A 20039-nucleotide genomic window follows, 5' to 3' on the forward strand; every position below is an offset into this window, starting at 1 on the left:
AGTCTACAATAAAGCGAAATGTGCATAAAACAGTGAATGCAGTCTGTTACATTTGACATGGAATATTATTCAGTGTTAAGAAAGAGATTGTTCTGTCATTAGGAAATCTTGGGTCAGCCTTGAGCATAATATGCTAACAGAAATAATGCAGGTACATGTGGACACATAGTATTTGATATTAGTTATATATGCAGTCCACATGCTTGAACTCACAGAGGTAGGGAGTGCAATGGATATCACTGTCTACCATGACCCAAGTGTTTGTCCCCTTCCAGCTCTGGGGGAAACTGGGGGAAGTTCCAGGCTCCTGGCTTCAGGCTCAGCCATCCCAGCCTTTGCAGCCATTCAGGAAGGAAACCTGTGGAAGGAAGATTCTCTCTCCATCTGTTGGTCTCTTCCTCTCTTGCTATAACACTGCCTTTCAAACTAAATAAATAGATATTAAAATAAATGGAAAATTAATTTTATATATCATTAGGAGCCTATATGCATATGTTGAATAAACACAGAAAACTGAATCCCAAGGGAAGACATCAATTGTTTAAATGCAGTTCCTGACAAGGTGGTGACAGGGGCAGCACTGGAGTTAGCAATGGGATTGCTGCTCCTGCATCAGGATGCTGAGTGCTGTGTCCTAGTTTTGTTCCAGTTTCAGATTCCTGCCTAAGCCCACTCTGGGAGGCCATAGGTGAAGTTCCAAGAACTCCCACGTTGGAGACCTGGAATGAATTCTAAGTACCTGGCTGTCACCTGTTCCAGCTGAAGTGTTTGTAGCCACCTGGGAAGTGACCAGGAGTTAGATGATCACTGTCAGTCTCAGTCTTTGTGGTTTTAGATAAAAACGTACATACAAATTTTAAAACAAAATCTATGAATTTTTAAATGTATATTACATCTATAAAATTTAAGAAATGATATAAAAGCAAACATGTAAAATGCCATAAATCTCAGATCATCATGTATGTACATTTTAGAAGCACAATGAGATGTCCCATCCTTCATGTTAGAATGAGTATTACCAGACAAGCCAGAGCTGACAATTCTTGTGAAGGAAGAGAGATGACCACTCTGGTTGTACAAGGCTGGAGTCAGGTAAATTAGTAAATCCATATGGAAAGTCATCAAAAACTGAGACATACAGTTATCACAGGATCTTCAAACAGCATTTTGGGTAGCAGGAATGTGAAACCCCAGGGAGATGTGCATGGGATTCACAGTCTCTATAGAAAATACAACTGCAGTTCCATGTGCAATTAAAGCAGCGTTGTTCGCGAGTGTTCACACATATAATCCAGTGAAATTTTCATGGAAGAAGGAATCAATAATTGAAGAAAAGAGCATGGAACAGAGCAGACGTTGGAGCAAGGTCAGAGTTTCAGTCCCACAGGATCCACATGTTGAGGGATCTACTGTACAGCATGGTGACAGCAGTTAAGCAAATATTGTGTCTACAGAATTCCAAAACAGAAGACAACTGACAATCTACCATGGGAACATGTGGATTTTGTGATGAGCATGTCAATAGGAGTGACTTCATAATTCCACTCAATTTGATACATTCGTTTTACAACAATATCATTGTACCTCATATGTCTATATTCAATTATTATTTATCAAACATTTATGATAATGAAATGGCAAAAATGGCAAATCATGAAGATTCAATACTCTGAATACTGGTGTTGTGTTTGCCAATGTTTTATGGAGATGATAAACAAAGGCAGTGCACTCAAGGCTTGGCAGCTGGAACCCAGAAACATGGAACTGCATCAGTGTTCCCACCTTGGTGATGGGGCCTCATAACAGATCCATCATCTGCTGTCTTCCAGGGTGCACTGTCAGTTACAAGTGTGGTTAAGAATGTAAATGTGGGCCAGTGCCGTGGCTCACTAGGCTAATCTGGGTTCTAGTCCTGGTTACGGCGCCAGATTCTGTCCCAGTTGCTCCTCTTCCACTCCAGCTCTCTGATGCGGCCTGAGAAGACAGTGGAGGATGGCCCAACTGCTTGGGCCCTGCACCCGCATGGGAGACCAGGAGGAAGCACTTGGTTTCTGGCTTTGGATCGGCACAGCATGCTGGCCGTAGCGGCCATTTTGGTGGAACCAATGGAACAAAGACTTTTATCTTAGTCTCTCTCTCTCTCTCCCACCGTCTAAATCTGACTGTCAAAAAAAAAAAAAAAAAGAACGTAAATACATTCAGTCCAGCACTCTGATATGCAGCCTGAGTGACTCCCTCTCTAAAACTGATGAAGGATTCCAAATGGATTGATGATTCCAGTCAGCCTAGACATGGAGTGAAGAGTAGGGACTCTGGATACATGGTCTCTGAGACTGGCTCTTCCTGCAGCTGTGATCAAGCCTCAGGATACTGGTCATCATGCTGGACCCACAGACACAGCTCCCCGTGATGTGGACTCTAGCCCCAGAGTGCATAGCCACTGTGTGTCCCACTTTCTGCTCTCCCTGAACCACAACAGGTGCAGAGGGTCCCACAACACGCGACAGAACCAGATCAGCTAGAAGTGCACACTCAACACTTTCCATTCAGTTATGACCTTGACTGCTGATGTCCAGTGCATTTCCCTCCTGAGTTCAGGCAGGGAGCCCACAGGAGGGTCCCAGGACCTAGAGAATGAGGAAGTCCCTGTAGGCTTCCCAGGTGCCTGCAGAAGCTCAGCCTGAGACACAGCTGAGCTGCAAGTACAGTCCTGAGTGCTGTGACGTTCACACAGGGACCACAGACTGTGTTAGGATTAAATGGTAAATGGAGATTGGGAATAAAGTCTGTGGAAAGGGAGTGTTTGTTGCCCACAGTGTAAAATGAAAGGTTGGTTTAGTTCAGCACAGTCGCTTATTTTGAAAGGAGAGAGATACTTATATAGCCGATTTTAAAACCCAAACCCTGGCTCAGCTATCGCTGGATAGAAAGGGAAATGTAAAATTGCCCTAAAGTTGGCAGTTCCCTGAGAGCGTTGTCCTGTCAGACTGGACAACACTCACGTTGTACCCAGATCATCCCACATCTCTGATCCTGGTGATCCTGGAGACCACTGAGCCTGGATTCGTTCATATAGGACTTCTCCTGTCACATCAAACTTCTCCGTGAATCAGTAGCAGGGTCAGAATCATAAAAGAATTCTTCCCTAAAAACTGTTACAGGAGAGGAAACCCCAATTCCCTGACAGGAAAGCAGGGCTTCATCTCACTGTTCACCTGTGCAGGACCAGAATCTGCGCTCAGTGAGTCTTGTGCGCCCCCTGGTGGAGACTCGCGCCCCTGCAGGGAGGTTTCTGTCTGGGCTCAGCTGTCTTGCACAGTAATACAGGGTCGTGTCGCAGCTGTCAGACTATTCATTTGCAGAGACACCGTGTTCTGGGTGTTCTCTCTGGAGATGGAGAATCGGCCATTCACCCAGCTCGCATAATATGTGCTACCATCACCAGTATAAATGCATCCGATCCACTCCAGCCCCTTCCCTGGAGCCTGGCGGACCCTGCACATCCAGTAGCTGCTACTGATGGTGAATCCAGAGGCTTTGCAGAAGAGTGTCAGAGATTCCCCAGGCGTGACCAGGCCTCCCCGGGACTCCACCAGCTGCTCCTGACACTGGACACCTGTGAACTCAGACGTCCTGGTCAGGAAGCTGTCACTCATACTCTCTGTGTCTCTCACTCACGTCCTCTCCCAGACTCAGTGCCCCACTCTCCATCATTACCTTTGAGCACAGCGACCAGGAGAAGCCAGCGCAGCCCAGTCTCCATGGTGAGCATCTGTGTTGAGTGTGATCACTGAGTGGACACCTGGGAGTCCTGGGGCTGGAGCTCCTGTGCCAGAGCTGCAGGGTGAGGGCTGGGCTGGTTTTCATGGGCAGAGGGAGGCCCTCTTTGCATGTGCTACTGCTGTGTAGGCAGCCCTGGGGTCAGACGCCTCAGACAGGACAGTGCCCAGGGAAGTTATGAGTGTTCTTGGTGTGTAGGGTGATGGCTATGATAGAATTCAGATCATGTGAATATTTATTTTCTCATTGTTTTTTTAACAGTAGAAGGCAATGACTTCATTTCCTTTTAATATGTGTGTACCCTTAATATACAGTGTTAGCAATATCATGTTATTCATTTTAAGTAACCATTGGTTCATTATTAACTATGCTAATGACATTGGAACAGTGTCAGAGAGAGAATTGGTGAGGGAAACAGAAATGTAGAGATGGACAGTGAATTGACAATGGGATATTTTTGTCTTTGGATTGACAGCTCCACAATACCAAATGCCTACAACTTCTAGGAGTTAGTCTTCCTAAATGCTAGAGCAAAAGACTGGGTCTGTGTTTCCTACGTCAGTGGTAGGAACTCATTCACTTGTAGCATCAGGTACAGTTTCCCATGATGCTTTATCATCAAATGGTGGGAAGCTGTGTGGATGAACTGAAGCAGCAGTCATATGGGAACAGGGGTGTCTGTAGTGGGGACTTAGCTAATTGTGTCCTAAGTCCTGCTGTCCACTTTTAAACTGATGAAAGAGTACAAGTGGATTCATTTAAGGTTAATTATTTTTTTTTAATGTGGGTTCATACCATGTGATTGTTCTCATTTTATAAGTCTTTAATTTTTTTGATTCAGAATTATTCAGAGAAAGAAGGACAGGTAGTGAGAAAGAGAGAGAAGTCCTCCATCCACTGGCTCTCTCTCTAGTCGGTAATGTGGTCGGAGCCACATCGATCTGAATCTAGGAGGCAGGTGCCTCCTCTGGGTTTCCCTTGGGATTACAGGAGCTGAAGATGTCAGCCATCTTCTACTGCCTACCAAGGCCACAGCAGAGAGCTGGATTGGAAGTGGAACAGCCAGGACTCCAACTGGCGTCCATATGGGATGCCAGCACTGAAGGCAGAGGCTTTACCCACTTCACCACAGCACCGGCCCTGATGATCTTAATTATATATGGAATGCACGAAAGTGAATCACAGAGGCAGGAAGTACAATGCAGACACCCGAGTCTGGGAGTAGAGAAGAAAAGGGACCACGTTCCTGCAAGCACAGAGAATTTTTCTGTGACCAGAAAGGCACGTGGAGAGATCTACTGCACAGCACGGGGACAATAGTTATGAAGCTTTATTGTGTTCTTTCCAGTTTCTGCAGGAGTAGGCATTTGTCATTCGATCACAAGAATGGTGGTGTTGCTAGGGAAGGACTTGTGAGTTCGTCTGACTCTAGAATTCCTGATGAAATAAATCCACATCAACACCTTTCCTTATACCTCACATACAGATTCAGGTACTATTTGTCAATTTAACATTTATGAAACCTATTTTGAAGGGACAATTCTCTGTTGATTTGTCTTGCGTCTGCCTGTGGTTTTATTCTAAGAAGAAAATTATGTGGTGTTGCAATCATTCCTGGTACTAATGCAGTCACGAGGGCTGTGAGTTCATCGGCATGTGAGAGGTTATCTGTCAAGTCCGGCTGGCACAACTGCCCCACCACTGCCCTCTCAAATTCCTCCCCTCCCATGTGTGAAGCTGAGTCATTTTAGAAGAGCCCCTGTCTTCACTCAGATCAAATCCATGGAAACCTCTCTCTGTGCTGTTTAGTTACCTCCCAATCTCCCTGTGTCCAACTGGTTTCACAAGCCGTTTCTTCATGGACCTACCAAGGCCCACCTGCCAACTCCTTGAAAACACAGTCATCAGAGACCCCAGTCCTGCTGCCCAGAACAGGACCTCCCTCTTCTCACCATGGTGCAGTCCTGCCATTTGTCACCCTGGGGACACAGCGTCTTATACAACTGACAGCCCATCAGCACCTGGTGGGAGACTCTGTCATGGTGTTCAAACAAATGGAATATGTTTCTGTCAGTTATAATTTGAGTGAATTCTCTTGTTGGGGCAATTTCTTGTGACTGTAGATATCTGACAAATTAAATTTCACATTTTCTAGTACTGTAGATATGAGGTGTTCTCACAGAACAATGGAATTCACTGTGTCAGATGGTGGATTGTGTCAATGAATTCTCTAGGCAAATGCATGAAAACTGTCCCCAGCTAAATAGAAACACTTTCTGTTTGTCAATCTTCTCTCAGAAAAGGCAGAGATATGTCAACTGTTTTAATTTAGTAGGAATTTTTGTGTCTCTGGATTTAGATGGGAGTCACTCAGAACACACATTGCTGCATGAGGTGAGTGACTGGCTGCAGTTTCTGTAAGAACTGTTCATGGCAGATCAATTGCAGTTTAGCAGAAAATATCCTGTAAAACACAGGGGATCGCTGCACTGGGCATTTCTGGCTGCAGGAACTTGGTTTCCCCTTGAGGAGTATGAACTTGACAGAAGAGGAGTTATTTTCCTCTTGGAAAGGATGAAGTACTGATGAGGACAGCCAGGGGGAGCCAGGGAGGGAGGAGTGGGGACTCTGGACAGATGGTCCAGGGCTGGCTCATCACGCAGCACTGATTCAGCTCACCAGATGGGTCAGCGTGTGGCAGCCCCTGGCAGCCAGATCCCAGGGATGGCGACTCTGGCCCCAGAGTCAGGGCCCTGGACTGTCCCCCTCTGCTCACCCTGAGACACCGCAGTGCAGTGGATTCCACCAGACTGGAGCGGAAACAGAACCTGTAAGTCCGCACCACACGCTTTCCAAACAGATTATTCCTTGAATACAAATGTCCACCTGTGCTTCCCATGAGTTCATGCAATGAGGTCATCTGAAATGTTTCAGGAAACTGAGTGCGGAATTTCATGGTGTTGGGGAAACTTGCATGAACCTGAAAATAATTAATCATGCTGTCATCTCACACCAGTATCCCTAAAAGAGTGAACAGGATGAAACTCTTAAAGGAAAGACCTGAGACTGTAAAGTTCTTGAAGAGGACACAGGACAAAAGCAAGTTCCCATTGGTTTGGGTAATGATAGTTTGATAATCTCCAAAGTACAGGCAACCAAGATACATAGACAAAGAATAATGGATCCAACTACAGATTCTGAGTAACAAAGAGAAAGATTGAAGAACAAGGATATGATCACCGATGGGGAGAAAGTATTTTCAGATCATAGCCGAGGGGGCCGACTTGTGGCATGCATCACTCAGGAGCATGGGTTCAGATTCTGCTTGCTCTACTTCAAATCCAGCTCCCTGCTGGGATCCAGACCTGGGAACTCTGTCAACGATGACTCAAGTGTGTGCCCCCTTCAAGCCATGTGGGAAACTGGAGAAAGTTCCAGGCTCTTGGCATTAGGCTTGCCCAACCTCACCTTTGCTGCCATATAGGAAGTGAACCAGTGGATGGAAGATTCTCTCTCCATCTGTTGGTCTCTTCCTCTCTTGCTATAACACTGACTTTCAAATAAAAAATAGGTTTTTTTTAAACATTGAAAGATTAGTTATACATATGATTAGGAGCCTGTTTCCTAATGTTGAATGATCTCAAGCAACTGAATCCCAAGGGAAGAAATCAGTTGTTGAAATGCAGTGATGATAAGGTGGTGACAGGAGCAGCACTGGAGTGAGCCTGTGGGATTCCTGCCTCCCGTGTCAGGATGCTTAGTGCTGTGTCCTAGTTTGGTTCCAGTGTCAGATTCCTGCCTAAGCCCCTCTGGGAAGCCGTGGGTGATGTTCCAAGTACTCCCACGTGGAGCCCTGGACAGAATTCCAAGCACCAGGCTGTTGCCTCACCCAGCTGAAGCTTTTGTAGCCATCGGGGAAGTGACCCAGGAGTTAGAAGATTACTGTCAGTCTCAGTCTCTTTTTGTTTATGGAAAATATGTATATACAAATTTTAAAATAAATGAAATAGTATCTTCAAATTTTCAAAGTGCATATGTAAAGGCAAACATCATGCATTTCCATGTTAGAAGCACAGTGAGACATGCCATTCCTCCTGTTAGAATTAGTATTATCAGAGATATCAGACCTACAAGCCTCATGAAGGAGTAGAGAGAGAGATGTCAACCTTGGTCCAAGGCTGGAGCCAGGTAAATAGGAAAAAACATTATGGAAAAGCATTAAAAACTGGGAAATAGAATTATCACAAGATCTTCAAACAGCATTGCCTATTAGAAGGAATATGAAATCCCAGGGAGGGGTCCACAGATCCGCAGTCACTGTGGCAAACACCTCTGCAGTTCCACGTTGAGTTAATGCAGGGTCATTCACAAGAGTTCACACAATAATCCAGTGAAATTTTCATTGAATAAGGAAATCAATAATTGAGGAAATGGACAAAGTTGTATTTTAGCAAGAAGTTTATATGGCAGTAAAGTGGAGGGAATTTTGTATTTTGAACAACTTGGATCATCCTGGAGAATAATGTCCAAGGATAATAGGTCAGGATAAGTATACTCTGCTCACCATCCTTACAAGAAGACAAATAATACATGATGCTAGTTACGTGGGATCAAAAGGATGAACTCACAGAGGCAGGATACAATGGTGAAGACCAAAGTCTGAGTGAGGGAGGAACAGAGGAGACGCTGGAGCAAGGTCAGAGTTTCAGTCTGACAGATCCACACTTTGAATGATCTGTATAGCATGGTGACAGCAGTTAAGAGAATATTGTGTCCACAGAATTCCAAGCAGGAGAAAAATGATACTATACCTGGAAACAAGTGGGATTGTGATGAGCATGTCAATAAGAATGACTTCATAATTCCATTAATACACATTCATTTTTTCAACAGATATCATTGTACCTCTTATGTCCATAATCAGATATTATTTATCAAACATTTATGAAAATCAAAAGAAAAAAATGTCCAAATATGAAGATTCAGATCTCTGAATACTGGTGTTGTGTTTGCCAATGTTTTATGGAGATGATAAATAAAGGCAGTGCACTCAAGGTTTGGCAGCTGGAACCCAGGAGCATGGAACTGCATCAGTGTTCCCATCTTAGAGATGGGGCCTCCTAACAGATCCATCATCTACTGTCTTCCAGGTTTATTATTCATTACAAGTGTGGGAAATTTTGTAAATACATTCAGTGCAGCAATTTGATATGAAGCCCGGGTGTCTCTACCACTCTAAAATTGATGAAAAACTACAATGGGTTATTGATGACATCAGCATAGCTATTGGGTGAAGAGCAGGGACTCTGGACACATGGTCGCTGGGACTGGCTCTTTCTGCAGCTGTGTTTGAGCCTCAGGACACTGGTCATCATACTGGATCCACAGACACAGCTCCCTGTGATGTGGACTCCAGCCCCAGAGTGCACAGCCACTGTGTGTCCCACTTTCTGATCGCCCTGATCCACAGCAGGTGCAGGGGGTCCCCAACATTGGAGCAGGACCAGATCAGCTGGAAGTGCACACTCAACACTTTCCATTCAGTTATGACCTTGACTGCTGATGTCCAGTGCTCTTCCCTCCTGAGTTCAGGCATGGAGCCCCCCAGGAGGGTCCCAGGACCTAGAGGATGAGGAAGTCCCTGTAGGCTTCCCAGGTGCCTGCAGAAGCCCAGCCTGAGACACAGCTGAGCTGCAAGTACATTCCTGAGTGCTGTGACGTTCACACAGGGACCACAGACTGTTCATGTTAAAGGGAAATAGAAATCGAGCATAGTCTATCGAAAGTGAGTGTGGATCACCCACATGTAGCGTCAAAGGTTGGTTCAGTTCAGCACACTTGCTCCTTTTGACAGGCAAGAGATACTTAAATAGCTGATTTATAAAGACCAAGAACCCTGCCTAAGCTGTCCTGGTCGAAAGGGAAAACTAAAATTGTCCTAAAGTCGGCAGTGCCCTGAGAGCGTTGTCCTGACTCAGATGGACAACACTCACGTTGTACCCAGATAGACCCATATCTCTGATCCTGGAGACCACTGAACCTGAATTGGTTCATATAGGACTTCTCCTGTCACATCAAACTTCTCTGTGTCAGGAATTCAGTAGCAGGGACAGAATCATAAAAGAAGAATTCTTCCCTCAAAACTGTTACAGGAGAGGAAACACCATCCCTACAGGAAACCAGGGCTTCATCTCCCTCTGCGCCTGTGCAGGACCAGAATCTGCGCTCAGTGAGTCTTGTGCGCTCCCTGGTGGAGCCGTGCGTCCCTGCATGGAGGTTTGTGTCTGAGCTCAGTCTGAGGCCCCTTGCTGTGTCTCTGGCACAGAAATAGGTGGCCTTGTCCGAGGCTGTCAGACCGGTCATTTTCAGATCCACCGTGCTCGAGGTTTTGAAGATGGTGAATCGACCATTCACCCAGCTCGCGTAGTATGCGCTACCACCAGTATAAATGATTCCGATGTATTCCAGCCCCTCCCCTGGAGCCTGGCGGACCCAGATCATTGCATAGCTACTGAGGGAGAATCCAGAGACTGTGCATGTGAGTGTCAGGGATCCCCAGGCAGGACTTGGCCTGCCCAGGATTCCTCCAGCTGTTCCTGACACTGGAACCTGCAAACACAGACATCCTGGTCAGGACACTGTCACTCACACTCTCTGTGTCTCTCACTCATGTCCTCTCCCAGACTCAGTGCCCCATGTTCTCCTTCATTACCTTTGAGCACAGCGACCAGGAGAAGCCAGCGCAGCCCAGTCTCCATGGTGAGCGTCTGTGTTGAGTGCGCTCACTGAGTGGACACCTGGGAGTGCTGGGGCTGGAGCTCCTGTGCCAGAGCTGCAGGGTGAGGGCTGGGCTGGTTTTCATGGGCAGAGGGAGGCCCTATTTTCGTGTTCTGCCCCTATATAGCAGGCATGGGGTCAGACGCCTCAGACAAGACTGTGCCCAGACTGATGAGAGTGTCCCGGGGCAGTCTGTCAGTGCACACTTATGGGATGAGTGATGAATTGTGTGCTCTCATTGCACACTGAACCCTGTCTTGGTCCTTTTATGTGAGTGGACAGACAACATGTTTTCATGGGTTCCCGTAGGTCTTGGTCCATTCAACATTACGGGAGAAACCATCAGTACAGTGTGGATGTATCCCCAGCTCCAGTGTGGTAAGAGGAATCCCCAGCACCTTGATCTATGCCCCTCACCACAGGACTCAGCTCTGCCCCAGTCCACACTCAGCACTCACTGGGGCTTCCTGGTGAGGTCTGCAGAACTCCCTGCCAGCAGCAGAACAAGGAGCACTTTTGCTGGATTCCATTTTTGACAGAGAGATGCACAGGGGACCAGGTTCCACCCAGGTGCATCTGAGTGTGGTGTTCCACTTGCCAGTGTCTGTCTGCTCTTCACATTTCTTTGCTGGGCAATTTTGCTTCCATGGGCAATGCTGTTGAGCTGTGATAGATACAGAGGCAGCCACACATGTTGAAAGTGTGTGGTGAGTGTGACTCACCTGTGCCTCTCTCACTCATCACACCTATGCCAAGAGCAAATATCACATCCCACAGTGCTGCCCACTGCCCCTCTGTCACCCAGCCCCGGGTCCACCTCCTCCCGTCACTTTAAGGCCTGAAACCCTTTGGGCTCCTTCACAACAGATTCATCCAGTTCAGCCCTGTGCAACATGCAGGTTTTGTGGCAGAAGTCGGTGGCCCTGAGTTTTCGGGTTCTGTGGGGCCCAAGTGAATGCGTTTTCCTTAGTTTTTAACTAAAATATCTGAAAATCTTAAAAGAATGAAACTGAGAGTAAAGCAGAGTAAGAAAATGATATTTTGCACAAATATGCAGTACATTAGTCTTAACTGTGTCGTCACATTTCATGGAAATAATAAATTGAAAGTTGCACTGTTTAAGATGCGCACATACCCCAGGGAAGTGCCAGGGTCTCATATGTAGCTGTGGGTCCCAGTACCAGATTCCTGCTCCTGCAGCCCCAGGACCCAGAAGTTTATGGGAGGATTTTTGGGCCCTGTCACTCTAGTGGATGCACCTGATTGTTGACCTGAGACCAGGCTAGGCTGGGAAGCAGACCTGGCCACAGCAACATTTGGGAAAGCGCAGTGTCGGAACATCTCTCTCTTGTTCTCCTTTCTGATTCATGTGTGATAACTCAAATTTAAAACTTAAGTTATTGAAGGGTCTTTTTTTTGGACAGGCAGAGTTAGAGAGAGAGAGACAGAGAGAAAGGTCTTCCTTCCATTGGTTTATCCCCCAAATGGCCGCCTCTACTGGTGGGCCATGGCCGGCGCGCTGTGCCAATTTGAAGCCGGAAGCCAGGTGCTTCTTCCTGGTCTCCCATGAGGGTGCAGGACCCAAGCACTTGGGCCATCGTCCACTGCCTTCCCGGGCCACAGCAGAGAGCTGGACTGGAAGAGGAGCAACCTGGACAGAATCCGGTGCCATAACTGGGACTAGAACCCGGAGTGCTGGCGCAGCAGGTGGAGGATAGGCCTAGTGAGCCACGGCGCCGGCCTGAAGGATCTTTCTAAGGGTTGTATTCCCTTCAATGCAGGCAGCAACCCTCATGGCCTTGTCCCCTCCCTAGAGCCCCTCTCAATGGGATCACTGGGTGGTGAAGTCCCTACATGCATGATGGGAGGCTCCGTGCATCAAGTATGGAGGGTAAGTTCCACCTAACATGCAGCCTTCAGCTGCTCAGTTGGAGTGACCACACACACACACACCAAGCAGTGCTGGCTCTGCTCACGGCTCTGCAGGAACAGCATCCTCAGCCTCAATACTCCAGACCCTGCTCCTCTGTGTCCACTGAGTAAGAAAGTGATTCACCTGCAGGAGGAAACCATCATGACCCATGTCCTGGTGAAATCCTGTAGAAAATGTTCATGAGCAGAGTCCACCCCAGGCACTGTGCCAGCACTGATCCCCCAAGACACAGAAGTCTGCTTCTTCAGGGGATGGCTCCACCCCCAAAGCTGAGGACTGGGTAGGAGAAGCATGGCACGTGGGGAAGTGACAGTCGGGGACAGGGTCCAGCAGCAGGAGGGAGAGGACCTGGTGGAGGGGTGGGCTCTGCTGTGCAGGAAGGTAAGGACAGGGGGAAGGGCCACACAGCTGGGGCCCCAGTACCTGCAGGAGAGCACTGAGTCAGGAGTTCTGATCATGTCTCCTTGCCCCCTTGCATCCTCCACACTGACCACCACTTAGTAAAACTGGCACAGGTGCCTGGGAGACGTGGAATGACATCGTCTCTGGGGAGTGCATCCAGTGAGGACTCCATGCCATGAGTGGATTCAACGTCAGGGCCTCATGGAGGAAGCTCAGGTCTCCAGTGCACCTATCAGGTCCACACGGAATGCTGGGAGCAGCCTGTGGGGGTGGGTGTGGTTTGTCCTCACAGCTTCAGTGCTGAGCATGGCCCCAACGTAACAGCACTGGCAGGGGGTGCATGGTCTGGATGTTTACAGAAATAGATTGTTCACTTCTGGGGAATCTGCTCTTGGAGGAGATCACAGTAGATCTCCTGGGTCCCCAGCTTCTGCACAGAGCACAGTGCTGCTAGAGTCAGCCCTGGTCTCGTCTGACTTCCTGTGTGGGGATGGGGTCCCTCCCATCCTTGTTCACAATATTAGGATGCCTGATGGCACAACATTCTCACTGTCTGATCCTGGACTTCCAGCCTCTACAGCTGTGAGCTCAAGAAACCTTTTTGCTCCATACACCTCCCTATGGGGTACTGCATGATGGATGGCTTTGCCCTGATGGCTAGTGATCCAGAACATTTTTTCATGTGTCTGTTGGCCATTTGGACTTCCTCTTTAGAAAAATGTCTGAGTTATTGGCCCATCTCTTAACTCAGTTGTTTTCGTTGTTTGGGATTTCTTAATCTCTTTGTAGATTCTGGTTATTAATCCCTATCAGTGGCATAGCTTCAAATATTTTGCACATTCTCTCAGATACCTCTCAATTACCTGGGTGTTTCTTTTGCCGTACAGAGACTTCTCAATTTGATATAATCCCATTTATTAATTTTGTCTTTGACTGCCTATATCTCAGGTCTTTTCCAAAAATTCTATTCCTGTGCCAGTGTCTTGCAGGGTTTCCTAAATGTTCTCTAATAACTGGATGGTGTAGGGTCATAGATTAAATCTTTAAACCATCTTGCGTGGATTTTCATGTAAGGTGTAAGATAGGGGTCTTGCTTCCTACTTCCATAATATATAATAATTTAAAAAGTGAAAAGGAATCTGAAGATTACCTGTAAATTGAAATGACGTAGTCATGGATTTGAGGGAATGACCTTGTTAAAATAGCCAAGCTACAGTGTGATTTGCAGATTCAATGCATTTCCTGTGAAACAGCCTGACATTCTTCATAGGACCAGGAAGCAACTTCAAGAATTATCATGAAAAAACAGGGTTCATGATGGCTGAATGGTCTTGAGGAAAAATAGCAAAGCAGGAGGCGTCATCATATCTGAGCTGAAATCAAGCCTGGTGCTGGGATAACATAGACACCCAGAGCCCTGGGACAGAACAGAACCTAGAAATAAAGGAACACGTTCTGAGAATGTGAGTTCTGAGAATGCACGGTGACAAAAGCACAGGATGTGGATGGGTTTCCTGTTGTTACCTGGGTTTGGGGACACTTGAATGCACCTGAAAATAATTCAGTTATGTGGTCATCTCACACCAGATGTAGAACAGAGTGAACTTGAGGAATGCCTTACAGGCAAGACCTGAGACAGTATGGTTCTAGAAGAAAACATTGGACAAAAGTAAGCTGACATTGGTTTGGGCAATGGTATTTTGATAATCTCCAATGTACAGGTAACCAAGCAAAAATAGGCAAAAGATAATGGACCCAACTACAGAGCTCCTGTGTAACAAAGGGAGTGATCGAAGAACCAAAGACAACCACAGATGGGGAGAAAGCATGGGTTGTCCAACATTTGACCCCACAGGTTAAGCTGCCATCCCTATGCAGCATCACTCAGCAGCATGGGTTCAGACCCTGCTTGCTGCACTTCAAATCCAGCTCCCTGCTCATGGACCAGGGAACTCTGTCAACGATGACTCAAGTGTGTGTCCCCTTCCAGCCTCGTGGGAAACTGGAGGAAGTTCCAGGCTCCTGGCTACAGTCTTGCCCTTCCCCAGCCTTTGCAGCCATTCAGAAAGGAAACCAGTGGATGGAAGCTTCTCTCTCCCTCTGTTGGTCTCTTCCTCTCTTGCCATAACACTGCCTTTCAAATCAAATAGATAGATTTTTAAAATAAATGAAAGATAACTATATATATGGTTAGGAGCCTAGATCCAAATGTTGAATGAACTCATGGAACTGAATCACAGGGGAAGCAATCAATTGTTCAAATGCAGTGACTGACAACATGGGTGACAGGAGCAGCATTGAAGTTAGCCTGTGGGATTCCTGCCTCCCGCATCAGGATGCTTAGGTTTATGTCCCAGTTTAGGTCGCAATTTCAGATTCCTGCCAATGTGCACTCTGGGAGGCAGTACGAGAAGTCTGAGTTAATCCCATGTGTGAGACCTGGACTGAATTCCATGCACCTGGCTATGGTCTTACCAAATGCCAGCTTTTATGGGCATCTGGGAAGTGCTCCAGGATTCAGTAGATCACTGTTGTCAGTCTCTGTCTCTTTTTCTTTTTGGACAAATGCAAGTTTTAAAAGAGGTAAAAGTATATCTGTATTTTTTTAAAGAAAATATGTAAAGGCAAACGTACAAGAATGCTTTAAATCTGGGATCATCATGCACGTACATGTTGGAGAAACAATGAGATATCCCAACCCTTTGTTAGACTGAGTATCACCAGACATACCAGAGCTGACACATGTTGTGCAGGAAGAGAGAGAAGATAACCTGGTAAAGGCTGGAGTCAGGTAAATTAGGAAAGCTTTCATGGAAAACATCAGAAGCTGAGAAATAGAATTATCACAGGATCCTCCAACACCATTCCTGGTAGAAGGAATATGAAATCCCAGGGAGGAGACCACGGGATGTGCAGTCACTGTGGCAAACAGCTCTGCAGTCCCATATTCAATTAAAGCAGCGTCATTCTCAAGAGGTCACACATATAATCCAGTGAAATTAGCGTTGAAGAAGGATGGATAATGGGACAAATGGACAGAGTTATATTTTAACAGGAAGTTTATAAGGCAGTAAAGAGGAAGAAATTCTGGTATCTTGGATAACATGGATGATCCTGGAGAATAATATCCAAGGATAATATGTCAGGGTAAGTACACTCTGCTAAAATATCCAGGCCAAGAAGCCAAATAATATGTGATGCTACGTACATGGGATAAAAAGGATGAACTAACAAGCCAGAAATTCAATGGTGAAGACCAACGTCTGTGCTTGGGAGGAACAGAGGAGACGAAGGAGCAAGGTCAGAGTTTCAGTCCCACAGGATCCACACGTTGAGGGATCTACTGTACAGCATGGTGACAACAGTGAAGGGAATACAGTGTCTGCAGAATTCCAAGACATTAGACAAAAGATATTCTACCAGGAAAAACGTGGGTTTTGTGATAAACATGTCAATAAGTCTGACTTCATTATTCCATTCAGTATACATTCATTTATTCAACACATATCGTTGTACTTCGTATTTTATATTAAATATTATTTATTAAACATTTGTGATAATGAAATGGGCAAAATGGGAAATCATGAAGATTCAGATCTCTGAATACTGGTGTTGTGTTTGCCAATGTTTTATGGAGATGATAAATGAAGGCAGTGCACTCAAGGCTTGGCAGCTGGAACCCAGGAGCATGGAACTGCATCAGTGTTCCCACCTTGGAGATGGGGCCTCCTAACACATCCATCATCTACTGTCCTCCAGGGTGCATTTTCAGTACAAGTATTGGAAATGTGCAAATGGGCCCCATCCAGCACTGTGATATGCAGCCTGCGTGTCTCCCTCTCTAAATAGATGAAAGACTAAAGTGGAGCGATAACTCCAGTCAGCATGACATGGAGTGAAGAGCAGGGACTCTGGACAAATGGTCTAAGACTGGCTCTTCCTGCAGCTGTGATCCAGCCTCAGATCACTGGTCATCATGCTGGACCCACAGACACAGCTCCCCGTGATGTGGACTCCAGCCCCAGAGTGCACAGCCACTGTGTGTCCCACTTTCTGCTCTCCTGAACCACAGCAGGTGCAGGAGGTCCCACAACACTGGAGCAGAACCAGATCAGCTGGAAGTGCACACCCAACACTTTCCATTCAGTTATGACCTTGACTGCTGATGTCCAGTACATTTCCCCTTGGAGTTCATGCAGGGAGCCCACAGGAGGGTCCCAGGACCTAGTGGATGAGGAAGTCCCTGTAGGTTTCCCAGGTGCCTGCAGAAGCCCAGCCTGAGACACAGCTGAGCTGCAAGTACATCCCTGAGTGCTGTGACGTTCACACAGGGACCACAGACTGTTCCAGGATTAAGGGCAAATGCAGGTCGGGTTAAAGTCTGCAGAAAGTGAGTGTGGATCACACACACGTAAAGTCAAAGGTTAATTCAGTGCACACTTGCTGGTTGTGGCAGGAGAGGGATGGGTGGAATAGTTGCTGTTTAACAGATCAACGGCCCTGTCTCGGCTTTCCCTGGTTATGAGGGAAAACTGAAACTGTCCAAAGCTTTCAGTGCCCTGAGGGTGCTGTCGGGAGTCAGGTTGGAAGAGACTCAATAGTGTCCTCAATATTCCCACATCTCTGATCCTGGTGAGCAACAGTCGCTGTCCATGAACCAAATTGTTCATTTAGGACTTCTTCATTTTACATCAGACTTTCTCCCCGTCATTGAAGTTGGGAGGGACAGAATTATATAAGTATAATTCTTCCCTCAAAACTTTTACAGGGGAGGAAATCCCAGTTCCATGACAGGAAACCAGGGCTTCATCTCCCTCTTCACCTGTGCAGGACCAGAATCTGGTCTCAGTGCGTCTCGTGCGCCCCCTGGGGGAGCCGCGCGCCCCTGCACGGAGGTTTGTGTCTGGGCTCAGCCTGAGGGCCCCTCACTGTGTCTCTTGCACAGAAATAGGTGGCCGTGTCCGAGGCTGTCAGACTGGTCATTTTCAGATCCACCGTGCTCGAGGTTTTGGAGATGGTGAATCGGCCTTTCGCCCAGCTCTTGTAGTATGCGCTACCATTCGAGCCCCTTCCCTGGAGCCTGGCGGAACCAGCTCACTCCATAGCTACTGATGTCGGATCCAGAGGCTGTGCAGGTGAGTGTCAGGATTCCTCCAGGCGTGACCAGTCGACCCCCGGACTCCTCCAGCTGCTCCTGACACTGGACACCTGCAAACACAGACGTCCTGGTCAGGAAACTGTCACTCTCTCTGTGTTTCTCACTCACGTCCTCTCCCAGACTCAGTGTCCCGCGTTCTCCATCATTACCTTTGAGCACAGTGACCAGGAGGAGCCAGCGCAGCCCAGTCTCCATGGTGAGCATCTGTGTTGAGTGCGCTCACTGAGTGGACACCTGGGAGTGCTGGGGCTGGAGCTCCTGTGCCAGAGCTGCAGGGTGAGGGCTGGGCTGGTTTTCATGGGCAGAGGGAGGCCTATCTGCATGTGCTGCCCCTATATAGCAGGCATGGGGTCAGACGCCTCAGACAGGACAGGGCCTGGGGCAGAATTAGGTGACCTGAGGGTGTACGGTGATGGCTATGATAGGATTCAGATCATATGAATTTTTATGTTATCATAATTTCAAAAAGTTGAAGGCAATGACCTTGTTTCATTTTAATATGTCTTTACCCTCATATCCAGTGTTAGCAATATCATGTCCCTCATTTATTTAAATAACCACTAGTTCCTTATCATCTATATAAAAGACATTTGGACAGTGATAGAGAGAGAAGGGGTGAGAGATACAGAAATGTAGAGATGGACAGAAAAGGTGACAATGGGAGATTTCTGCTTTTGGGTTGACAGCCCCAGACATCCCAAATGCCTATGACCCCTAGGAGTTAGTCTTTCTGAACCCTGAAGCAAGAAACTGTGTCTGTAATTCCAACGTCGGTGGTAGGGACTCATTTGCTTGTAGTGTCATCTACAGTTTCCCATGATGCATTATGAAGGAAAAGTGTGGGAAGCTGTGAGGCTGGACTCAGTTCTCTGACTGGAACTCGGGTGACCCTAGTGGGGACTTAGCCAAATTTGTCCTAATGCCTGTCAACCACTTTTAAATTGATGAAATATTCAAATGGATTTTTAAGGTTAACTATGTTTTTTTCCTTATTCATCCATTGCCTTAAAGTTTAAAAACTGTTTAAACTGTTTAAAACTGTTCCTGAACACAGAACACTGTACATGGTAGTGGGGTATAGAGTGCTATTGGAATGTGCATGGTAGAAATGTTCACAGATCAACTCAGTGTCATGCACATTTCCACCTCCTTTTAATCACTCTTAGTTGGGCAGCCTGGACACATTAGTTCTAGTTATTTGTGGAACCTGTCGTGTGTTGTGGTGAACTGAGTCAGCCCACTGTGGTGTGGGCAGAATTATTCCTTCCTGTGAGTGGTGCTTTGTGTCCTGGTATCAGCCGTCCCCTGTTCCCCCCTCTTCCCTGTGTCTAGTAATCATGACTCTGAGTTGAGGTCAAGCACTGGGTAGAAGTCACTGTGTCACAATTTACCCACAGTCCTTTGTCAGGTTGCAGCTTTTTTCACAATACTTCAGTCTCAAACAAAGCAAGTGTGCATAAGACAGTGAATGCATTCTTTCCCATTTGGACATGGAATATTATTCAGCATTAAGAAGGAGGTTGTTCTGTCATTAGAAAATGTGGGTCTCCCTGGAGCATACAAACTAAAAGAAATAATGCAAGTACATGTGGACACATAGTAAGTGACATTAGTTATATATGCAGTCCACAAGTTGAACTCACAGAGGTAGGAAGTGCAATGGTGATCACTGTCAACCATGACCCAAGGGTTTGCCACCTTCCAGCCCTGTGGGAATCTGGAGGAAATTCCAGGCTCCTGACTTTAGGCTCAGCCATCCCCAGCCTTTGGCAGCCATTCAGGAAGTGAACAAATGGAAGGAATTCTCCCTCCATCTGTTGGTCTCTTCCTCTATTGCTATAACACTGTCTTTAAAATAAAATAAATAGATACTTAAAATACATTGAAGATTAATTATACATATGATTAGGAGCCTGTTTGCTAATGTTGAATGAACACAGACAACTGAATCCCAAGGGAAGAAATCAATTGTGTACATGCAGTGATGAT

The 20039-nt window shown here is 46.6% G+C and overlaps 1 gene segment (V, D, J or C); it reads right to left on the reverse strand.

The window, feature by feature from the left end:
* Positions 1 to 6150: 6150 nt before the first annotated feature.
* LOC149120260 (Ig heavy chain V-A1 region BS-5-like) lies at positions 6151 to 18245 on the reverse strand. The segment is given in 4 exon segments: positions 6151 to 6244; positions 9995 to 10310; positions 18002 to 18100; positions 18200 to 18245. Coding segments are annotated over 4 exon segments (555 nt in total).
* Positions 18246 to 20039: the final 1794 nt, after the last annotated feature.

This window comes from Oryctolagus cuniculus, chromosome 20, assembly GCF_051225735.1.
Source record: "Oryctolagus cuniculus isolate XC-2025 breed Fujian yellow rabbit chromosome 20, ASM5122573v1, whole genome shotgun sequence".
NCBI lineage: Eukaryota > Metazoa > Chordata > Mammalia > Lagomorpha > Leporidae > Oryctolagus > Oryctolagus cuniculus.